The sequence below is a fragment of the Aythya marila genome, assembly GCF_965140915.1.
Source record: "Aythya marila genome assembly, chromosome: 2".
NCBI classification, from domain to species: Eukaryota; Metazoa; Chordata; class Aves; order Anseriformes; family Anatidae; genus Aythya; species Aythya marila.
The window spans coordinates 69,648,529-69,673,153 of record NC_139043.1 but is presented as its reverse complement, the minus strand read 5'-3'; the positions used below and the strand labels follow the sequence as shown (position 1 = coordinate 69,673,153).

General features: G+C 42.1%; 2 protein-coding genes across 8 annotated transcripts in view; one reads left to right on the top strand and one right to left on the bottom strand.

Moving 5' to 3' along the window:
* RREB1 (ras responsive element binding protein 1) overlaps positions 1-4,755 on the top strand; it is a 124,611-nt gene extending 119,856 nt beyond the window's left edge. For 5 of the 6 annotated variants that reach the window (XM_082754005.1, XM_082754007.1, XM_082754009.1 and 2 more), the window contains one exon: positions 363-4,755. In XM_082754005.1, coding sequence (XP_082610131.1) covers positions 363-883 — 521 coding nt within the window. In that variant the 3' untranslated portion in view covers positions 884-4,755. The remainder of the gene's footprint in view (positions 1-362) is intronic. The other variant, XM_082754010.1, reaches the window with a different exon arrangement.
* SSR1 (signal sequence receptor subunit 1) lies at positions 4,696-24,182 on the bottom strand. 2 transcript variants are annotated; one of them, XM_082754012.1, is made up of 9 exons: positions 24,003-24,182; positions 22,731-22,849; positions 21,391-21,478; positions 20,951-21,213; positions 20,094-20,170; positions 18,359-18,437; positions 17,436-17,529; positions 14,896-14,959; positions 4,696-4,859 (listed from the first exon to the last, which is right to left on the bottom strand). In XM_082754012.1, exons 1-9 carry the CDS (start codon positions 24,082-24,084, stop codon positions 4,835-4,837), a joined length of 891 nt encoding a protein of 296 aa, XP_082610138.1. In that variant the 5' UTR covers positions 24,085-24,182; the 3' UTR covers positions 4,696-4,834. The 2 variants fall into 2 exon arrangements, with proteins under 2 accessions (XP_082610138.1, XP_082610139.1); XM_082754013.1 differs by lacking the exon at positions 4,696-4,859 and having other exon boundaries at positions 14,183-14,959; positions 24,003-24,180.
* Between the last annotated feature and the right edge of the window lie 443 nt (positions 24,183-24,625).

Genomic DNA, 24,625 nt, shown 5'->3' with positions numbered 1-24,625 from the left:
TCCATAGGATGACTACAGAGTTCTTCCAGAAAAGTTGCTGGCTAACCTAGATGGGATGCTCACAGGCACCTGGGGCGTATGGTCTTCTTCCCTGCTTAGAGCGGGGCCATACCAAGTTTGTAGAAACCTCCAGACACCTAGGTTTTGGTTTTTCATTTGTGCCCCATGGCATTTGTCTGTATACCTGCTTGCATACCATGAGCTGGTTTGATGGTACGGAGGCAAAAACCTGCATAAATGTGGCACCCAAGTTCAATGAAGGTACTGAATCTGCAGGGTGTGGAGCATCTCATGCTGCTTGAAACAGGAGGGCGGTGCGTTTGTGACCTTACGGCTGACTTTGCACTTCCATTCTCTTGTAGGCGAGAGACCGTACAAGTGTCAAACCTGTGAGCGGACCTTCACTCTGAAACACAGCCTGGTTCGTCACCAGCGCATACACCAGAAAATCAAAAATACTCGAAACCACGGGAAGGAGAGTGACAAGGAGGAGACCCAGTCGAGGTGCGGAGAAGACAGCGAGAACGAGTCGAGCCACAGCGGCACCAACCCCATCTCAGAAAACGAGTGCGACTCCGCGGGGGGTGTTGGCAGCCACCCATCCACCTCGAGAAGCCGAAAAGAGTCCGTGGCTGGCACGGCCAAGGACTCCCCCGGCAGAGAGGAGAGGCCGAGCGGGCGAGGGGCTGGCGCCTGCCTCCCGGAGCCCACCAAGAGCGCACAGAAACAGACCGCAAAAGACCAGGAAGCTCGGGGTAGCTCCGAGCTCGAGAGACCGCCGGGTTTCATTCAAGACTTGCTGGAGATGCACAACAAGAAGTCTCCCATGAATCACATTCTTGCCTCTGCAGACAGTGCGCCTCAGCTCTTGGGGGTGGAATGAATTGCTAGGAGGTCGGACCCGTCCCAGCACACAAACTAAAGCCAGCAGAGCAAGGTTTCCAGGGTCTTGTTTTGGAAGAGCGACCTAGAGCTGTGGGGAGAGTATGGCAGACTGGATGCAGTGCCATATGCCTTTCAGTATAATAATGCAAGAGACTACAGTATATACTGATTTGAGTGCCTTACTACTTTATTAGATCTTTTGGTATCATAGATTTTTTTTTTTCAAAAATGATTTTTTTTAATATTTTAATGAATTATTTGGAGAGGACCTTTTTCATTTAAGCATTAATGTTACCTTTTGTATTGGTGTGTGTGAGCTTGGTCTTGTATATCTGTGATAGTCGCTGTGTTTGTTCTCTGAGCTGGAAATGGGGCAGTGGGGTGGGAGGCGCTTGGATACCACAGCCAATAACTGGAAGAAAATTATGTGAATTTCATACAAAATAGTCAGAGGAAATGCAGATGAGATGTTGATTTTTTTTTTTTTTCTCAGTAGATGTTCTTGCATTTGCCACAGGGTGGAGCATTAAGCCTGTTCCAGGCATTAACAACGTGGCAGTTGAAGGTGTTCAAAGTGGTTCGAGCCAAAAGCAGGAAACACAAAGAATTTCAACCTCATACTTGTTTCCACTTTTCAGCATTAGAAATGGTGTTGTAGTTACTAGGGTTTTTTTCTGGCCGTCGTGGACTGAGTGTGTATACAGAGAAGAGTTACATAGCAACGTAACCTATGGAAATTATGCACCCGCTGTTATATATGTTTGATTTGCTTCAATATATTATTATTATTATTTTATTATTATTTTATAAATTCATCAGTTCGCTTGTCTCTGCAGTCAGCAGAAACCAATGGGCAATATTTGCCCACGCAGATGTATAATGCAGCTTGGATCCCCTCTCTAAATGTTTTTGACTTCAAGCTTTCACCAACTCCTCTTCTTATGTTGCAGCTCTTCTACTGTACTTTAAATGAAACCCTTCCTCTGACCGGAGAGTCAAATGGAGGCCAGCAAATTACCATCACACCCGTACAGGGGAACATCTCACTCGTGGTGGGGTGTGCGTGAGCGTGTGTCGTGCGTGTGCGAGCGTGTGTGCGTGTGTGTGCTGGGGGGGGCACCTGGGAGAAGACGCCTGCGAGAAGGGGGTGGCCGAAGGACCCTCCGCGTGCGTGAGAAAGGCACTGCAAGCACGATGTGGGTCTCGTTGCAGTCACGTCGGTGACAGCGAGTGTTACTTAACGAGCAAAGTTTTTCAGTCTTCCAGTTGAAAGCAAGCAGGAGAGAAATGCGAGCCTTACCGTGATCTTGCTACTGTCATGTTCTAGAGCAAGAGAATACTACTGGTAATAAAACTACAGATATAAGACATGTTAAAAATAAATAAAGTAAATTAAAAAAAAAAATCTTCCTGAGATTTTGGGGTTGATGCTTGAAGACTTGAGGTGTGTGTCTAAATTTCATATCGATAATTTAACCCCTTTAATGCTGGGAGCTGGGATTTCTCCGAATGGCTCCTGTTGCCGGCAACAGGTGACACTCCAGCCACCAGGATTGAAGGGGTTAGGCAAAATGTCTCCTACTGTAGCTGTGCGCTTTTAGGAGCACACAGTGTTTTTGTTGTTGTTGTTCTTGTTGTTCTTGTTCTTGTTGTTCTTGTCGTTGTTTGTTAATCGTCCTTCAGTCATGACCTCTGGGACAGACAGAGCCATAATAGCATTGCCGGAGCCTCACTGTGCTATTCCACCACTGCAGCCCCCCCAGCCCGCACTGTGATCCTCCCCACCCCTGCAGAATCGCTTTTCCTGCTTTCATCAGACATGGAGGAAGTGGGCCTCAGACCCGTTCTATATTATATAATATATATCTATATATATCTATATCTATATTAAAATTCTCCAAAAATTTCTGGAGACTGAAATCTAACTGTCCAGAATTCAAAGGAAGAGAAACCTTCTTGAGTAATATTCTTGCAAATAGAATAAGAAAAAATGGTTGAGGTATATGTGATTTCTATTTTGTTTTTGTTCTGTTTTGTTTTTAAATAGGGATGTATGAACCAGTTCAGAAACAAAGCTAATGCCAGATAGATAAATCAGTCAGAACCAATGATTCATGTAAAACTCTACCCAGGTGCATTCTACTTAATTAAAACCAGTTCACACATCCCTGAAATTGTTATTACTATTATAATTATAATAATAATTATTATTATTATTTTGGGTATTTTTTGGTTTTTATTGTTTGTTTTTTGTTCTTTTTTTTTGTTGTTTTGTTTAGTTTTTTGTTTTTTTGCAACTCTCCACACTAAACTGCGCAATACTGTGGGGGAGAAGCCATTACTAAACTATATGCTGCAGAACAATGTAGCAAGTAATTAATTCCCAGCAGCCTGCCGGGACATCTGCTAGCAATAATCACTATTGATTTAAAGCTTTATTTAGCCTTTATCTATATCCTAGTAGAGTATAAGGTCTTGCCACATTTTATTGACATTTTTATTAGCTGAGTTTGACTGAGAACTGTTGCTGTTGTTGGGTTTTTTTGTTTCCCCCCCTCCCCCAATATTAAACTGTGAAATTTATAATGTGTTTAAACTATGGGTGAATCTTAGGCTTTAGTTTGCATGTTCAGCTAATTTGTCTCTATACGATTTTTGTTTGAATCTTTTTATTTTTTTCTTCTCTCAGGGCTTTTACAAAAAACAAAAAACAAACAAAAAAAGGATCTTCTGAAATTCTTTTGCCTGAGTTGCAATGGACTTAACTTGGAGATAATTCAATCACTACATTAAGCACTTGACTGTGAAAGCGCAAAAAAAAAAAAAAAAAAAAAAAAGGAAAAAAAAAAAAGGAAAAAAAGATTTTTATTTGTTTTTTAATGAGAGAACCTTGTTTGAGGCTATTCTGAAATAACTTTTCGGGGCTATGTGACAGTCTGATTCCATTTTCAGAATGATTCATAATTTTCTCTCTTCTCTGTGTGTCTCCTTTCTTTCCTCTCTCTATCCACGAAGGAAGTTTAATCCTAGTGATTTCATCCCATGCAGGAAACAGTAATAAATGTGTAGAATTCATATTTTTCTAAAGGGAACTTAAACTGCTGCTACGAATTGTGTACAAGACTGGTTTATGCCACATGAACAGAGAATCACACATTTGTTTTGGTACTTTTATTCCTCTTTTTATTCAGTTGTACAGTACTTCCAAATTCAAAATAAAAGTAAAAGTTGTTCTGTATCAAACCATCTAAGCAATAAAATGTTATATTTAAAAATTATAGGTTACAAAATGGACGTGGCTCTTCTTGTGGGTTTGTTGTAACTTGCTTTCAAGCTTTTCTGTTAGAGGACAGCATGCAAACCAGAGCTGTCCTGCATAACTAGTAGTACTGTTTCTCTTCCTTCATTTGGACAGAGTTTGAACCAGCGGTAGCTGTAACACTTTGAAAATCCGTGTGCGTTTGTTCTCTGGTAGTTGAAACCCTTTGAAATGGTGCTCCTCTTTGGTGGCAGTTTCTTAAAATAGCAGCTGAAAGCAGAAGAAAATGACATTGGTGCTGATTTTCCTGTACAGGTGTTAACTCAGAGCTGCATGTCCTTTCGTTGTTAACCATAACCCCATGGTCACAAGGGAGTGTCCTTTCGGCACGGTGTGGTGATGGAGAGCGTATTGATTGATTTCTGTGTAAAAGGAGCTTTCTGCCATCCTTGTTTTATTTTTGCGTAAATGCATATGGCTGTGAAATCTTCGGGATGTATTGGAAAGCCACAAGCATGTGTCAAAAGAGAAAAATCCTTTGTTTTATCTTGTTGGAGCCGCCTTAGTTGCATTTTATATGCTTTCTTACAAATAAAATGCATTTCACAGGATGGTGAGCCGAAGAATCATCTGAGTTGCGTATCCAGTTCTGGAGGCCAGGGAACCATAGAGTATCGGAGCATCTGCATCCTAAGTCTTGGTGGGATGAGTCTTTCTGGTAGAGAAGTGAAACAAATTCAGCATCAGAGAGCCATACCCATGGACTACTGCATGCCCTGCTTCTGCTTTCCTTCTTCTAGCCTCTGGTGCCATCATGGCAGCTGCTAAGGCTCCCCACAGGGCTTTTTTTGGTGAGGATCCAATTCCTCACTGCTGAACAGGGAGAGGTTACAGTAAAACCAGTCAGCATTGCCTAAAACCAAGGAAATCTGATGAGGCAGGACTCTCTGAATTACCTCAAAGGGGGTGGCTGAAGGGATTGAAATGATTTCTGAGGGAGAACTACAGAAAATCTCATTTTCCCTCTGACACCTATTGGCATGAGACATCTCCCTTCCTCTTGCAAGCCTGTGAGGCTGATGGGAAATTCATGTACAAGCAGTGTCAGAAGGTGTAAAAAAAACAAACGGTGGGATGAGCTTACATGGCTGGGAAGAGATCGTGAGCAATGATTTACGAAGTAGATGGCTTGGAAGCACTTGATATTGGCCACGGAAGGGCGGAAGGGCGCTAGCTGTCTGCCCAGCCCCTTGCTGTCTTCTAACTTTGTACCTGGTGTCCCTGGGTGGGGAATTTCCCTGTTCAGCGTGTTCAGCAGGGTAACACTGGGCTGGCCAGCTGAACCTTGCTCCTTGTTGGAGTTTTCCTCTCCTCCTCCCTGTACCAGCTCCTGTGGTAGCAATACCCAGATCTGGCCTGAAGCGTGGAGTTAACAGGGATGAGGTGAGGAGGGCTCCACAGCTCTCATCGAACTTGGTCCTTCCCCGCTTTATTCCCCAAAGCTTTTTTTCTCAGCTTTTTTAAAGGTGAAGCCGCAAGCTCGCACCCCTGATGTGGATGGAGAGCGTGGCCCACCCGTGCGGCCTGTGTTGTGGGCCCGCCTCACCACAGTGCTGTGGGTGCGGAGTCCCTGTGCTTGTCCCAGGGCGCTAAGGTTTGCTTGGGGTAGAGCTGAGGCCTCTGCCACCGCTGGGCCACCTTGGTGGTGAGGTGCAGGGAGGTGCTGTGGCTTTCTCGTGGTGTGGAGCGTGGATCTGTGGGCACCTGGTCGGTGATGCTGGGCACTTCAGCTCTCCTTCCTAGGAGCTGCATGAGGTGCTTTCCCTCTCTAGTCCCTGTGCCGTGCCTGGCCTGGGGAGATGATCGGTTGGCTGCAGTGTGTGTACTGAAATTTGTTAGCACTCCTGTCACCTCTGGACTTTGGGTCCCAGGAGTGCTCTGGAGTTCCTGGCCTCCAGCCTCGCCCACAGAGGGAGTGGGTGTGCAGCAGCCCTCTTCTGGCTCCATCTCCTCATGTGCTCACGCAGGAGAGACGGGAAACAAATGTCCAGAAGCCAAATGTTGTCACTGTCCCAAAACTGGTGACAACAGGTATCTGTGAATTTGTTGGCAGACACCAGTATTTCCCTAGTCTCAGGCAATTAGTGCCATGTTGGCTCACAGGACTACAGAAAGTGGCAACGTCCCTAAAATAACAGGAGGTTGAGCACAGCTGGGATTCCTGAGCTAATGGTGTGTACGGTCACAGTCTGGTCCTCTGGCTTTGAAGTAAAGACATTTAGCAGGACAAGGAACTTTTTTTTTTTTTTTTAAATGCAGCCTCCTCCAGAGCCTAAAGCATGTCCTGCAGATGTCCCAGCTTGTGCTCAGCAGCTCTGAGCCTTTCTCAACAAGGCCAAGCTGCTATCTCACTAACCACCTCAGCTGAAGGTTGTGTTATTAGGAGTGTGATTCTAGATGACTGAAACCCCTCTCACCAGTCCTGAAAGGATGGATCCATACCACGCAAGCATGAGGCGTTTCTTCTACCTGTTGAGTAGGTAGCAGACACTGGTGGCACGTGCCTTTGTTCCTATGAAGTTAAGAGATTCATTTGTCCTGACGTACACAAGTTCGGTTGGGACTTACTAGGGGACTGAGGGGGAGCACAGCAGAAAAAAGTACTCTGGAGAATTATTCCATGTTTTAAGGATCTCTCACCAAATGTAACTCTTCCAGGTGCAAGGGCTGCAAGGGCATCCCCAGGTGCTGCCAGGGCTCATCAGTAAAGGAGGGGGTTGGTTGTGTGTGGGTGTAGTGCTTGCTGTTGAAGCAGTGGCAGGTGTTCTGTATTATAACAAGATCTTTATGAAAACTGTTTTTCCAGTAAGATTTTTTTCCTTTTCCTCAAAGAAACTAACTGGATTCTTCTTGTAATAGCACAGAGAACGCTCTGTGCTGTGTTCCCATCTCATGCTCTTATTAGTTTATTTTCACAAAGAAATTCTACAGCTTCTGAAGCCCAGGACACTGAAACCCTGTGAAGACAACCCTTCCCTGAACTTGCTCTACAGCTGTAATTGAGGGGCTTCCTGCTGCTTACAGAACAAGGCCTTATGCTCACCCAGAGCTCCTCCATCTTCTCTTTGCTGCTGTTTAGCATCTGTAATCCCAATGCTCAGCAGAAGTTTCTCCGAGGAGCCCAGCTCACAGTTTTTGCCTGCTTCAGCGGAAGGTGCTCCAGGAGCTTGGTATCAGCCAGGAGCCGAGCGGCTCGCCTTTGGCAGTGCTCTTTGGAGCAAGGCCTCCTGCTGCTGGGGGAAATGCAGGCGGCCCTAGGAGAAGGGCAGTGGAGAAGTTGGCCTGCTCAAGGACAGTAGTGAAAACCACGGGTTGATGGCAGGAGGCTGCACAGCCTGTGTGCTACGGGGCTGTCTGTCTACCTTGCTGTCGTGGGCTGCCTGCCACCTCAGGTAAGTGGCACAAACTGTGTACAGACGATAGTGTTGGTGGGGTGGCTAACAGAGGAGAAAGTTGGTTTTAATTTTCTAGGGAAATGCAAACATTTGGATATGCCTAGGAAGGGGGCCAAGATGCCTTCATTTCAGCATGCACCTGAAATCATCCCGTGGCGCTGACACTGAGTACAGATGGAGTGAGAAGTACTGTTGAAGCTTTTCAACAATTCCAGTATTGCCTCCTACTTTCAGCTTTTTTCAAGTCCCCTCTCTGCCTAAAAAAATACATTGAAGGGCATTTCCTATTTTAAATAATAGCAAGTTGGAAGACTTGGCTCACAGAGCCTGACCCTGAGTATAACACTTCTCACGTTGGTGGAAAGGAAAATGTCAGTAATTGCCCCTCAGAATGGTGTAGTAACAATGGCACAGCATCCAGGAGAGGCCAGGCCACTGTGTAATGTAGTAGGAAGCCTTGTAGCAGTCTTAGTAGGAACTGAAAACAGCTTCCTCCTTTGTTGTGTTCGTTTATTTCTCCCCTGCCAGATTTGTTTCTTGGTCTTGCAGGGAAAACTGCCAGTAATGTATGAGGAAACCCTGTACAATGGGCGTTTGCAATACACTTTTGTGAAATCATTTGAACTTCTCCAGGGCCTTTCAACAAAGGGTTGTAAAGTAGTTTACAAACATCAGTTAGTATTGCACTGTAAATAAGAAGCTTTCTGGAGAAAAGGCATCTTATCAGGGAAGACCCAATCACTTTTCACCATCTTAGAGCCAGAGGTTAACATGGTAAAGGCCAGCTTTGCTGCAGGCTGACTCTCACTGGGTAATTCTTAGCCTGTAGCAGCATGTGGACTGTAGCCATGCTAGTAGTAAAAAGGTGGAAAGGTTAGGACAAAATGTCAGCCAAATGTTTGACAGCTCTGTGGCAATGCATGATTAGGAACAGCAAAATGTGTGTGCTTGTGGTGGGTATTAAAAAAAATGGTCCTGTGCAAGCATGTGCATGCATACACAGGCATACAGCATACACAAGCCTAGCGGCTCCTCCCCTAAACCCAGGAACAAACACATGAGCAAGCTCAGTTACTTTTGGGTAAAAGCAACCCATGTGTTGGCTGGTGCAGACTCAGCTCATGGAGAAGCTGAGCACTCTCATGTCCCACCACTATCAAGGACCTTGCACCTGATAAGGTCCAGGTACCCTGAAGAAGGAGCTTTTGGTGAGCTAACCTTTTAATCTTTCTGCAATTCTTAATGGGAAAAGTACTAAAAGTAGCTTTGATTCCAGCCTGTGCATACAATGGCACACCTATAAGTAAAATACTGATAGCTACAGTATTAATTCTAGCTTCTGCTGTGCTCAAGGGAAAATACTGCAGGAACGCACTAGCTTACAGCTCTGCAATGCCTAGTGCCTAAATGAGGAGATAGTACTGGCATGGTGTGTTAACCTTTCCTTCCAGCTCCTCTTACCTGATGGTACAGAGAAGGATGACTGCTTACATTTGCACTAGAATCTAGCTGTTGTTTTAAATAAGTAACATCTGACTTTTAGTAAATCTGCACTTAAGATACTTGTGTTTTATTTTAGGGTGAGGGCAGTGCTAGTTGTGAGTTTCTGTGATGCAGATTTGCTTTAACCCATAAACACTTCTTCCCCAGTGTTTCCAAGTCAAGCTTTGCCACCTGTGACCTGTGCTTAGAAATAGAAAAGTGCTTACCTGGCTGTGAACAAAAAACAATGTAATACTTTTCTCTCCCTCTGTCAAAGTGTGGTTCTACTTGCACAGAGCTCCCAGGCAGCAACTAGGGGAGGAGGCAGAACATGGGGGGGGGGGGGGGGCACATGTGCTAACTCATACACTGCTGAGTGGGATGCAGTGCTCACATCTTTGCTCGCTCTGCCAGTTAATCGATTTTTGCTGGCAGGATATTTAACACCATTTCATCTGTTGCCTTCAAGACACTTGTGACTGAAGCCTTACTATATGCCTACAGGCTTCCAGGTTGCATCTGCTAGGTCAGTTATATTCCACAGATGAAGAAAATCAAAGTATTGAGCTGTCTGGGTAGACATCACAATCCATCAGAAGTCTGTACCACAACACAGCTGTTCTGATTTTTGATCTCCAGCCTAGATTGTTATCTGTCTATCTTGAGGAGCTGAAACCACAGCAGCCTTTTTGCATAGCTACCTGCAACCCAGCTCTGCACCACACCAGTCAGAAGGGCTTGCCAGGGCTGTAAATAAGAGAAAGGAAGGGATCTGGAGAAGTGAGTGGAGAAGTGAGCAACTTGTGCACCTAATGAGTAACAGATTTTGGCACAGGATGCAAAGCCATGTGCTGTGTTTATTGCATGCATTTGGTGAATATACCTCTTATGTTTTTGTGATCTGAAACAGTCTCTTTAGCAGCTGTAAGACACCTGCTTAAAAAATGAAGGCACTTAATTTGAACAACAATTAAGAGATAGCAGCTCCTCCCAGGGTTCCTTGTAGTGTTCTACTGCAGAAGTGCAGCTGGAGGCTCTTTGCAGTTTGTCAACAGATCCTTGCTAGCAGCCTGTATGTATTACTGCTGCAGGCAAGCAGGGACAGCTGCTGTAATCCCAGAAACACAGCACAATAGCAATATTATTTAAATTCTAGCTTTTTCTTTCTAGTGGAAGCCTGCACTAGGTTGTTTTGAGACTTTCCTCCTTTCTGTATGGACTCATGCTAAATAAGCCTTCAAAACAGTTTATTCTTTCTCTTGGAAGTTTGCTGGTTGAGGTTTGGATCTAGCACACATGATCCAAACTCAGTCCTGTGCATTACTTATTTCTGTAGTGCTGCAGAACCAGGGCTGTGCCAGAAAAGATGCTTCAGAATTCTGGATGAATATTGATTACACCCTGACTTACCATTAGTGGAAAAACACTTTGAAAACAAGATTTGAACCTATTTGTCTATGAACAATCAAGCTCACATGGAGTTGAAAGGCCCCATTTACACAGTTTCAGTAACAGGGAAACTGAGGCAACTTATAGCCAGGAATCACTAATTATACATTAAGCACAAAAGAACAGAGCAGCAAATACTCACTAGAAGTGATTGAACCAGTGAGATTACAGCTAAGAGAACACTGAAAGGGCAGTTTTAATGCAAAAGCAAGCCATCAGCTTTTATCTACCTGCTCTTTAAGAAGCCAGTGCTTTCCAGCATCTTACTCCATAGGGGCTAGGGAGACCTCAGCTGTACAGTAAGCCACAGCAGAGAAAAGCTTGTTATGATATGAGATTGCTTGGTCATCTTGCTGCTTTTCTTAGTCTTCACTGACAAAAGCAGAAGAGGGCCTGGCACTAGATCAGTCAACTACAGGGTTAAATACAAGTATCTTATCACCTCAACTCACTATATGGATCATCCCTAAGTATTATTGATATGCTGCTGTTCTCCTCTAGTTCCGCAATTTTTATATTACTTGTAAATGAATGACACTGCCTTCTGCTATAGTGACCTGCATTAGTATCTACCACTTCACAATCACTTAATTAGGATAGTTCAGAGATGAACTGAGGCAAAGTGAAAGATTATCATAAGGTATTATCACATCAATTATTTCCAACTAGCACTAAATGCTAAGAGATGGAACAAAACCAGGTTTTAATAGTGAATTCTTTCCCACAACCTTAGTGAGACTCTACATCCACACAGATGTAATGCAGTATCACAATGATTAAAAACTTACCTTGCTTTATGAGTTAATCCCTCCCAGAAGTTTTACCCTGTCTTCTGTTTAGGTGTAGCACCTGAACTTTCAGCGATACTTTCGGGTATCACTGCCTGGAGTACTGTTCTCTCAGTCAGACAACAGCACACACCTTAAAGCTGCAGGGATTTAGCCTTGTTACCACCTTGTGTTTCAGCAGCCTTTAGGCACCTTAACAGATCCTTTTCACACTGCCTACAGGTTAGTCCATCTGGAAATGCAGAACTATGGCTTGGTTTTTAACAAATCAGGATTCAAAAATTATTTTCTGAGTGCCCTCCCTTATCCTTCTAAGGATATTTGATTTTTAATCCAAGTGTTTAACCATTGTCCAGGATATCACAGAATACTTCCTCACAGAATAATTCCTAGCTATTATTTCCACTACAAATACATTTGCAAAATAGCAGCTTTTGAAGTACAGCGCATTTTCATTCTTTTTGCGTATCTGCTACTACAGGTTACTTATCAAGGAAAAGAGCACCCGAGTACCACTCAGGCTTTTTAATGCCATACTCATGCTTTATTTAAAAAAAAAAAAAAAAAAGCAGCTACATGATGCTAAGAAAACTTCAAGTTTACTTTACAAAAAAAACCTGCAGCCATTTTCCAAGAGATCTGATCTCACTTATAAATGAAAACCAGCAGGTAAATTCTTAAATTAACATTTCACTTGCAGTATATCTGAACTTAATCATTCAAAACAACCAGTCATTCTTAAATTCTGACTGTCCATTGTATGTATAAGAACAATCTATATCATTTCTTTGATTAAAAAATCCCTGGGAATATTTAAAGTTAGATGGAGAAGCGTGAGGAGAACTTACTTATCCCACTTTTAAGCTTTCACAGAAGGTGATTGCTCATTCTAGCTTTACTCTCCCCCATCAGTTAACTGCAATTCCTCTGCATATTTAAGAAAAGTCTTAATATAAAGCTGCTAAACTCTTCAGTGAAGGGATTAAACTGACATAATATGAATCTATGCAGTTACCGCCACACTACAGCAGTGTGATACCTTACTATCTTCATGGAAGTGTATTGTGCAAGTCTCAAGTAGCTTCAAAACACTCCTGAAACAGCCCTTGTGTCACTCCTATGAGGTAGGTACTATCTTTCCTTCGGAGAAGAAAAAGGAAACTTAACTGCTGCTTAGCACATCAGGCACACTGAAGAACAGGACAACCAACCTACATTATTATTTGACTTTCCCACTACTTCCTGAATTTAGAGCTCTGAACTGCAACTTTTTAGTGCCATGCATACCAGGAATAAGAACGGGGAGTGATGCCTAACTTCATCCATTCCAGCATAAGAGAAACATTCAGCATAACTGTTTTGAAATGAGAAGTACAGCCCTTGCTGAGTGCTCCATTCAGATTTATGGCCTGCATTTAACTACTTGTATGTGAGTAATCAAGATGAGGCTTGTCCTTCTGACAGCTGCCAGGAGGAACCTGCTGTATGAGTAAGGGACAAACTGACACTTGAAGAACTAGCACTAGGATATTAAAAGTTAATGTTCCTGTGTTCCAGTGCTTTGCTCTTCTAGAGCACCACTGTAGCTAGAGCAGCTCTCATTATCTCCTAAAATGGGCTGCTTCCCATCTTGAAATCTTGGGAATAGTTAACACATTTTAAGGTTTCCTATTATTAGAAGGTGGGGAAAATACCACCTTGATTTCAGTTGAAATGCTGAATCCAATAGCAGCTATAAGGCTTTACCATACAAAGCATTTAATACACGAGAGTTTTGCTGAATCAGTGCAGACTGAATGTAGACCCTTAAACCTACCACAGAGCCATCATTAGAGGCAAAGTTTTTGTACACAGTAGATTTAAGAGCAGTCACCTGTTTTGAAGTTGTTCAACGATTTGTTAAGTGATCTAATCATCATTCAGCAATCTTCCCTGTTAAAAATATTCTGCCTGGACTAGCATATTACCCAGTAGTTGAACAAAGCATCACTGAGGAGTTGTTCTTACAATTCTATTTTCCACACCAAGATGAGTCAAGAACATTTTTACAGCTAATTCTGGCAGCGTGTAGTAAGATACTGCCAATAGTTTCAGATGAGACCTAAGCATTGCTCAACTAATCGGCTCAGAAGTTCAGTCCCTGCAGAACAAGTACAGATCAAAAGAGAGCTCTTTCACATACGGGGATCAGGAAGAGGGGGAGAAAAAAAAAAAAAACAAAAACACGGATTTCACATCAATGCCTTTTCCTGAACTGAAGAGGCTCCCAGAGATAACCCTCAGACAGAAAGAAACAGTTCAAGCCTTCTCAAGTGCCTGAGTGGCAGCAAACTGATGCTGATTTATCTGTTCCACCCCCCAGCAGTGAATTCCTAAAAGCAGTGTATGCAGATCAACATCTGCTCCTAGTAATTCTGTAAACTAGAGCTGGCATAAGAATTATTTGATTACATACAGCTTCTCTGTTGTAGTACTGAGGTAACATGTAGTTAATGGAAATGCATGTGTTACAGTGGGAAAGCCAGGGTGATGAACTTAACTCAGACCAAGCCACTGACAGCTGGAAAGAAGTTTGTGATTTAAGACCTGTAAAGAGTAAATTAAATAGTATGCCATTTAAAAAGATTACTTGAAGCCAACAGCTTTTCAAAGTCAGTTCCCTGTGCATGGAATGAAGTTGAAATCCTTGGTACAGCTTGAAGAGAAATCCACATGTTTTGATACATACAACAACCTAGTCTTGAGAGAACCGAGAACTTCATTGTTCTGGCTTACTCAATTTCTTGAGTGAACACTGCAGAGCAACCGCTATAGTCAGAATAATTAAGCTGCTGGTACAACTCAATAACTAACCATTTAACAAGTCAGGTATAAAAAAAATTTATGTAGTAATACCAATTCAGCACACAAATTCCATGCTTCACAAGTTCTGCTGCTGTGTAAGAGTCCTCTTAACATTTATGCAGATAAGTTTAGGTTTTTAGGTCACTGCATGCCTAGATCAAAACAGCAGCAAGAGATCTACCACTACAAGCAGCTATACCCAATTGTGCCTTTAGAATGCTAAACAAATGCAGAAATCCAGATGAGTGCCTCACTGCTGAGACAGGACTGTGCACACAAATTTCAGTGTATGTGTGCTGCAGAGAATAAAGTTACCTACTGAGAAGAAAAATGCATACAGATTCTGATACAGAGAGGATACAATCAAGACAAATTAAGTCACTAGACATTCAGATTAAGGGGAGGGGAAAAACCCTTTGAAGTATACAGATGACAAACCAGCATTAAAAAGGATTCTAAAGGCACATTTCAGGTAACATGATTCTGTTAAGACCAACTGCTTACACACGCAGGCACAAGTCTTAATGGCTTCCCCCACCCACCCCAACAATTATTTAACAAAAAAGAGAAGTGCATTTTCAGTAATATTAACACCATTCAGTTAATCTGTTCAGTCCAAATGTTTAGCAGTATTTTCCTTATGGTGATATGGATTCTTTGCACTACTCCAATCCAAAAATCCCAAACAGGCAGGATTAGTAAACGTTCAACTGTTGTACTAGTTAACATTTACTCATCAGAGCCCACTGATCTCTTCTGTGCCCTCTTGCGGGGCAACCTCCTTGGTGAAGCTTTATCTAGAAGAAAAAAAGGTAACTGTGTTAATTGCTGCAGCTACTTCATATTAGTTCTTATGTAACAATGCATTGTTCTCCCTCCCAAACAAAGCCATACTGCCCTTCTAATGCAATGCATCACTAGAGAAGCTACTTGAAACATCTCATTAATGGTTTCTTGTTTTGAACTATTAGCATTTTGAACAGATTAAAAGAAAAAACATTCCTATTCTGTAACATGCAATTCTAAGGTAAGGGCCATTCAATTTGCCAGTTACTAAAATGGACAACAAAAACCTACAGCATCTCCTGATGAAGCCACATGCTTCGCTGTTTAGAAAATTTCCATGCACAACATTTTCAGAGAGTTAATGAATGATTTATCATTACTGGTTTTAGTTTACCTGCCTGAAGAACAATTAACCGTCTTTTAGACAGCTTTGTCTTACATGAAGTATTTCCAAATTCATACAGCTTAACAGCAAAGTGTTTCAGTCCTGAAGAGAATACCCTTACCCAGGAATCTACGCTTGATTATGAAGTTATCACTTTGTGATCAGATAACCCCGAATGGGGAAGCCATCCAGCTTTAGCTGTATGATCACTGGATGCCAGAAGCCTGTTCTTACATTTTAAGGTATGACAGGTCTATAATTGTCCTTTCACAGTGATAGTTCTTACATAGACAGCATCTTTAATCATTATAGTGTTATAGAGGAGCTACAATACTTTATATGAAGAAAAAAAGCACTGAGGTGATTGCTAGGTGTCTGCTTACAAATGTAAGTTCATAAACTGATCAGCTTCCAGTCCCACTGGCAAGCAATGCTCTTAATGGCATGATGGCTGTTCAGTTAGTACACTTTGAAGTATCATCAAAAGAACAGGAAAGAATCTGAGGATCTTGAAGGCCAGATATCTCAAAGGATTCTAGTGTAGAGTTCTAATGAAACAACCAAGAATTAAAGAATACCACAATTAAGAAAAACTTAATACCTGAAGGCTAGAAAAAAAATGATGCTTAAGAGATTAATACCTAATTTACCTTAAAGAGCAGGGGGGCAAGGACAGAACAACACTGGCTGGATTTGAAACCTTTGGAAGACAGCTTGCTCTTCAAAGCAGTTTATCATTCACTGCTTCAGTCTCGCTTACTAGACTGAGGCCTTTTAAACTTTTTCTAGGTTTTCATACTACCATTCCACTGTATATTCCAAGAATACAGTGGAAGAAAGCTGACATTTTCAGATGTGAAACAAGCCCTCATACCTTTGTAGTAACTTTTGATTCCTTTCCCCTTTAGCTGTACTGAAGTCATCAACTTCTGGCACAACTTTGTGTCAGATCTAGAGCCTCCAGGTCTTCTAGGCTGCATACAGCTGTCAGACTAAGATTGCTCATTTCATCAAAATGAGTCTTTCAAGTAAGGTAAGTTCTAGTATGCACTTTGTTTCAAGCAAGGATAAGTCACCTCAGACAGACAATGTTATTGGTGGTAAGAGTTCATCTGGGATCAGGAAGATAACTCCATTTAACTATTATACCCCAAGATGAGGTTTGTTTCTCACTGAGAATGAGATGCACTCAACCATGAGTTGTGACCAGTCAGTCCTCCACCACTTCAACAATAGCTTGACACTATACTAGGGTGGTACACAGTATTTTAGATAAAGTGTTCTGGGAACTGGTAGAGACCACAATACTTCAGCAATATTTTCCTCAATAAACTAGATATAAGTTTGTGGCATTTTGCTTAAAGTATTTTTTTATACACATATACATTTTTCCCTGTTTGGATGGTTATATGCATCTGCTCTGTAATCTTTTACTACTCATGCTCTATCACCAATCACTGCATGCAGGAAGACATTTCTATCCATGCCCGCTTATCACATGGATAGTACATTAAGAACTTGCACTCTTTAAATCACCAGAGTTTGCCTCACCTCTTCTACTTTGCACTGAAGTCACAGGAAAGCAAGAACAGAAGAAACAGCGAGAGAAGTTAGAAATATCCAAACACATGTTCTAAAGAAACCAGATTAGTTTTACTGTTGGCATTTCACACCAAGAATTTAGTCATTTTGTAGTTGTAAAGAACATTAATTTCAGGTTTTAATGTGTCTTTGGTTAAAACACGCTCCTAATACTTATTTGTCTGTAGGCAGCCTTCCAACCAACTCGCAGAAACTTTCAGATAACACCTTTAAGCCTTCTTTATGAGGCAGGTTTTGGGTAGAGATTTTATACTATTAAAGTCTACAGAACAAAGCATGAAAGTCATTGATAGCCTTCACAATATCAACCAGTCGAGTTTGTTCTGCACAGGAACAGGTTGATAATGTAATCTAATCATTAAGGCCAGTGCTTTAGACAGTTTTTTTTTATTCCCTAGAACAGATGTTCTGGGAAATCGGTATTAGCTACTTGTTTAGTTACAACTATTTGATTAACTAAGTGTAGTTCTACTTCAGTTTGTGACACACAGACTACTTACTTATTTGATTTAAAGTTTCTTGGGGAATCCAGCTCATATCAACATCATTCTGATTTGATGTTCCCATCTCTACTTTCTGTACTGGTCTTTTCCTCTGAAAATTCAAGAGAACAGATTTTTGTCTTCCGCATAAAGTTCTGATAGCACAAATATTAGAAATAACCAATAGTACTTTAATAAACTGTAATTATTTCACTAGGAGACAAACCTAGTATATGAAGAGACAAAAACAATATATGAAGCTGTCTTTGTAACCTAGCTTTAGCTGTCTTTAACCATTAGCAGTTTATTCACCTAGGCTCAGTATTAATACTCGTAAGGCCTTGCAATACTTATTTCACACAGATACCAAGACTTCATGAACACCTTTGCAAGTTCACTACACCTGCTACAAAAAAAATGGCTGACGATAACCCCAACTAGATAACTGGTTTCATTACACTTCCCCAGATTAGCACAATACTCTTATGCAACCTTGCAAAGATAGAATTTGAAAAAACAGTAATTCCATCCTTTTGCCCACAGGAAACTATTTAGAACTAAAATAATGGCTGGACAGCTGTTTGCAAAGTTACACCTAATCTAACACAATAGATACAGACAACATGGGGAAGTTCATCCAGCAAGTATGCAGCTACTGATTCAAAACACGTAGAGATTGGAACACATCAAAGCTCCCAATTCAACCATTCCAGTGTTGTGGTAAAGAACAGACCCAGAGAACATTAGACAATCGACCTAAGTGTCTCCAATTTTGATTTTCTGAAATTTCTAGTTTTGCACAGTAACCTTCACAGTCAGTTCTGAAAGTGTATCTTTTGAAGCTCTACTGGTACCATTGTACACTGCAAGTGATTACTGAGTCACTCCCCATACCACTAAGGGGTTTATGACCAGCTACACAAAACAAATACACTACTCACCTTCCTAGATTCTAGTAACTGATGTAGACCAACAATAACAAGTAGACCAAGTCCAGCAAGGAACATGTACATGAAGATCCTTTAAAAAAAAAATAAATAAGAAACCGTTAACTAAAATCTTTAAGCAGCATAGAAATTAAGACCTTACTTTGGCCACACACCAGCTTGATCTTTTCCAAGCCCTTTTGTAGGTATGGGGGGAAAAAAAAAACAAATCTGAAATTTAAGTGCTAACAAGTTTTAAGTAATTATTCTGACTGACTTCAGAAACTAACCCTGAGTTTAACATTCTATTGTTCACAATCCCATACAGGTTGGGAAATTAAGTAATTACTGAAACCTGTTACCTGCAGGAATCCTTTTGAAACACAATGTTTCAGGATGCTGGGCCACAGAATTTGTTTTTAATTGCTTTAACCACTTACAAATGCCTTAAAAGTATCCTACGCACTTTTAATTATATTACTGCAAGTACCACTAGGATATTCATTTACTTATGGAGCTTTGAGATGCCTTCCTTAGACTATCTTACTTTGTGTTCCACTGTTAAATTCCATCAACAGCGCAGATCATTTTTACATGGGTTTTTCCATCTATGCATTTTGTTTTCAACAATTCCACCTAAAATTCCTGTTGGTATCTTAGCAGGAGGTAAGCAACCTAAAGTTATTTTAGGGAGCAGGCAGGACTTTGGAGATACAGAGTTTAACTTGGAATAGACCATTTAACTCTGATTTATAACAGAAGAGTTAAGAGTTCTGCAGGGGAGACTTAACTGAACATCCCTGTTTTATAGTAATTACCCATTCACAGGTCACCAACTCAAACTGGTTCTGACTAATGATTTGAATTCTTCAGGTGCTCTGTTACCCAAGTACTATGCTTTCACATTACCAATTATTTGGTATTTGTTCGCTGATGCTGTTCTCTTTGGCAAATGCAAATTCCTACAGTACCTACTTCTTCAGATTGACCTTTTTTTTCTTAAGAAAAGGAAGCTTACTTAGGAAGCTTGCTTAGCAGGCAGTTTCTAGCTGTGGCAGGAATATCCAAGTATTCAGTACTGCCTTCAATACTGATTGATGCCTGATTTCTGAAGACTTCTTTAAAACTCACAGGTTCTTTTGAAGTTCCACTTCTTTTAGGATATTCTAAGAGCATATTGGCACACCATACACTTGCAACATATAAGGTGTCCTTAAAGCACTCCTGAAAGAAGTCTCCTACCAACAGGGAAAGTGCAACAACAGATGAGCATAAGTTCCTTTATCTCATACTCCAGGCATCTTCCACTTTACATTATCTTAGATTATATTGAATGCTCCAGAAGGTCTACACGGTAAGACCAACAGCCCAGTACTACGGTACTGCTGCATCTTTAACTTGGAGGAAAAAGGCACAGTAGTATAGAAAAAGATTAACAGCTTTGAACTGCTATGTGGCTATACGACACCGGGTCCTATTCCAGGCTGTCATCTGAGCAAAGCAGTTGCATAAGCCGTTCACTGACACAGTACCAACCCTGAAGATCCTTAGTGTTAATGAAATCTTAGTTTGGGAGAAAGCTCACATTTTCAATCTATCAATGCTGCACAAGTCAAAGCCTTCGACACCATCAGCAAAATACAAGACCAAACTCAATAAAAACAAAGGTACAAGAACTATTCTCATCAGCCCCCATCAATAACCCATTCTACCAGTACACTAACTAAACACGCATCTCCAGCTTCCTTACGTTTCTCCATCCAGTCCATCTTCTTTTTCAATAATTGTAACCGTCTGATTGAAGACAGCATCTTGAAACACATTGCCCTATAACAAAGTTCCCACAAGATATTTTAAACAGTTAATTACTTCCTTGAAAATATACGCAACTCTTCACATGTTTTCAGAAAAACTCTAGAAAGGAATAAATTCTGTATAGATAAGGCTTCATTACATTTATAAATAATGCAAGTTTAACTCCTCACATAAAACTGCAAATTTTCTGGTGTAAGTACCAATGAAAGATTAGATATTAACAGGAAAGTCTTATCTAGCCTTGAAGATGTTTCCTGTAACATGAGGTACTACATATGAAGGGATCTTATTAGTACCATTAAAACACTGAAGGTACAGAAGCCTTCAACCTGCACTAAAAAGAAAGAATCCCCTACTTTAGTACTTCACATTTGTTTTACATCCCCTACTTTACATTTAAGGTTTTGGGGAAAGCCCTCTCCCAGGCTGAAAACATTTCATTTATTTCCTCACAAGTTTACAGATGGGGTTCAGGCTGTTAAGTTTGTTAAAGCCTAAACTGAATATAGTGAAATTAAAGATTTCTGGAAGGTTTTTTTAAAGTTAGTATATGCTACTACTACTCAATTCAATGACATTCTGGATTCCATTGCTAATATAAATCTCAAGTGTAATGTACACAAGGGACAACTGTGAAACATGCAGGCAATCTCTTACTGTGCTTATGCATGTAGTGATTTGCTTAAAGATCTGAGGCAAGGTCTGAAGAAATAGTAACTTGACTAAGCAGTTCCTTCCTGACATTTCCACATCAATAGAAGAGATTGAAATGAATTACAACATCAGGCTTACGTTTACATCTCTGTAGTTGAGATTGATAACTAGTCCAAAAGGACGACCACCCATAGGCTCAGCAGGGATGAAAGAGTACTCAAACGTGGCTTGTCTCTGTGGTGGAACTACTGTATTCAGAGGGAGAGCTGTGAAGTTCTGGATATAGAACTGGTAGTCTTGAGGGTACCGGAAAGAAGCATCAAGAGACTCGACAATGAAGTCTTCTGTACCCTTGTTGGTGAAGCCTACCAGGAATTTTACAATGTTGTTTGCTGGAAAATCTAAAACACAAAAGTAGTTAACTGTTAGAAACTTGGTACAGCACACCTAGCCGATTTCTAAACAGGGTCTCTAGAACAGACCCAATTTTTTTTTTTTTTTTAAAGCCTCACTGTATTAACACACACACATTGATGTACAACTGTACAAAAGATGGTAGATCAGCACAGGACTCTTACCTTCACCCTTCACAAATAATATGGTTGTATCAGCACTAGGTGAGGCTTTAGGTTCTCCCGACAAGTCCTCTTCCTCTTTTTCTTCTGTCTAAGACAAGAGACTTTTTTTAAAAATCCCGTAATTAACAGTGAAGCAAAGACCATGCTTATTTTATGAGAATCCTATGCAGCAGTTATAAGTATGTCGACACATACAACAACCATTAGTACCAATTCCTGCCATTGCAGAGGTAGCACAGTGTTCTACCTCTAAATTAGCATCATTTTCAGTATTTATCCTTCTCATTAGATCTGACATAGTGACTAAGCTCAGCTCAATTTAGCTGTACTGAAAGGCTTCTGTGTAGGGTCAGATGGAAAAGAATAGTATCTGAGTGTTAAATAATCACATCTAAGCTATTTCTACTCAGAAGACAAACACTACCAAAATTATGGACAACCACAAAACAAGTGAGAGTTGTTTCAATACAGAGTGCTTATAGAAGCTTTTATTCAGTTTTAAGAAGCATTATGCTTGCATGGAAACAGTTACACTTTTGGAACAAAGCAGTTATACAAATTCACTTGTTCAAGATCACCTTTGTGATTACTCACTTTTTAGTTTAGCAGTTTCAATCTTTAATGGTTTATTTTCAAAAATAATCAAGGTAGCAATCAAGGGATCACTACTGCCTCAAGCAAGGCTCTCCCCAGCTTGCACTGTCTGCTAAACAAACTGGTTTAAAGTTAGTTCTATTGTTTGATTTTGCTACTCAAACAACTCTGAAGCAGCGCACAGCCTACTGAATCAGTTGTACACATGCCATTTGGTACGGAAGCCATGAACCAGAATTGGGCTTAGCATCCTGAAGTCAACTCCACATGTAAAACCGTTTCAGTGACATATAAAACATATTGCCTAAGAAGTATGCTGTTTTGTAACCTTGCTTAGTCATACGCTACCTATTAAAGTTACATTTGGAAGGTTAAATACACTATCAGTGCCGAATACCAAGCACATCATCGACCATTTAGCAAACTTGGACAACTGTGAGCTCACCAACATCAACTAAAGACTAACAGAATCAGAGAACAGTGTACCAGGTCTCATACTACACAAGCCTTCTCATCCTAATGCAGTTCTGGCAGTTTCTAGAAACCTAGCAGTCCCCACGTGCATTCTTGGGCTGGTAATTCATGAAAAGACAAATCCTTCTGAAACTTCAAGCAGGTCAAATTTAAATTGAGACTTTAGAATAACTATTTGGAAATACCAATACTAACAAACACATTCAAATATAACTACTTGTTGCAAGCATTTCTGTTTCAATTCCTATTTATAAACACTCATGTACAGTTACCAAGTCCGTAGGCTCATCTTCTTCAACCTCAGCTTCATCATCTTCATCTTCAACTACAGTATCTTCCACAGCTTCCTCATCTTCTGTAGCATCTTGAGCTGCAACTAATAAACCTGAACCTACAGAAACAAGATGCAAAGGCTTTTCAATACCTCATTAACCAACAGAAAACTGACATTGCAGTATGATTTTTAAACTAAAATATCGACGGACTGTTTCGGAGCTTCCGCTGCAAATATGTGGGAACAGCATTAAGCTGAGGCAGGGGAAGTTTAGGCTGGACATCAGGAAGAGGTTCTTCACCGAGAGGGTGGTTGCACACTGGAACAGGTCCCTCAGGGACATAGTCACTGCACCGAGCCTGTCTGAATTTAAAAAGCAATTGGACTGTGCACTTAGTCACATGGTCTAAACTTTTGGGCAGACCTGTGCGGTGCCAGGAGTTGGACTTGATGATCCTTACGGGTCCCTTCCAATCTGGGACGTTTTATGTTCTATGAAATAAACTCACATTCAAGTGATTGCCTACGTTGACGATTCAGCCATTCATTCTCTAATTACTTTGAGCTGCCCATTTATATATCAGCAAGTTCAGAACACTTTACAGCTGGATAAATTTCAGCACTTGCACAGCAGAGAGCAAACAGTTTACCTTCAGTTATAAAGGTATTTTCTGTTATTATGAACGTTAAAGTTAGAGTTTCTATTATGAGCAAACTAACTCGAGTTTTTCTCCCCTTCTAAAACCAGCAAGCTTCAGAGCAGTGCTCCAAGATGTGAGTAGTCAGAGTTCACTCCTTCTCTACTTCCGTGGCACTGAGTCTCATACATTCAAACACCAGGCATAGAGGATTAATGAGAGTGGCCACAGGACAGAGTTCACGCCGTTTGTATTTACAGCACATGCAGGCTAGGCCGAGAGCTTCTCACAAATACACACACGACTTAGAGGTTTTGTTTGATGAAGCTGGCATTTCCCAAAGAACAAGAAGAACAGAAATGAATGGTTGACTGGATTGCACAAGCCTAGAAGAGCCAGGTGGGTACACAAGTTAAGCAAATATTCAGCTTTCACATGGCACAGAAACCCTTGAACAGCACAAGTGCTCCCGAGGACTGGAGGGCTGCCTCTCCGAGCTAGGAAACGCAATCAGGAGCCCTCCATCAGTGCCTACAGGCAGCTGCCCCCCAGAGCCCGGCGAGCCGCTGCCCCCCTCCCTCTCCCCCAGCCAGCCCCCGCACTCACAGCTCGGCCCATCCGAGCCCCCCTACCTGCGCGGCCGGCGGCAGGCGGCACTGCGGCGGGCAGGACGAGGAGGAGCAGCAGCATGAAGAGCCGCCTGGCGCTGCCCATGGCCGCGGCGCGGTGCGACGCAGCGTAGCCCCCGCACCCTGCCGCCCGCCCGCCTCCCCTCTAAATGGCGGCCGCCGCCGCCGCCATCCGGCCCCGCCCCGCCGCGCGCCGCAGCGGACGTGGCGCTGCCGGGGAGGAGCGGGGAGGTCACGCGGGCTGCGCACACGTCGCCCCGCCGCCGCCGCGCGTGCGCGGCCCCGCCCCGTCCGCCCGCCCGCGAGTTTTTTCTCGCTCCCGCAGGGGAAGGGGCGGGCGCTGCTGTGGGGGCGGCGGGGCTCGGCGCGCATGCGCGGCACTTAGCGCGCGTGGCCCGTGTGTGGCAAGGCGAGGGGGAGGGGAAATGGCGGCCGTGCTGCGCCCCGTCGGCGCCCCGCGGGGAAAGCCGGCGGACACGGTTTCTTGTAGCGCAGGTTAACGCGCCCTGCGAAGGAGCAAGGACAAAGCCTGCTGTGCTGAAACGTTAAGAAAATGCCTTGTATCGAAGTTCTGACGTTACCAAAACCCCACGTGGTCACAGTCTCGCCTACTGAAATCTCACATA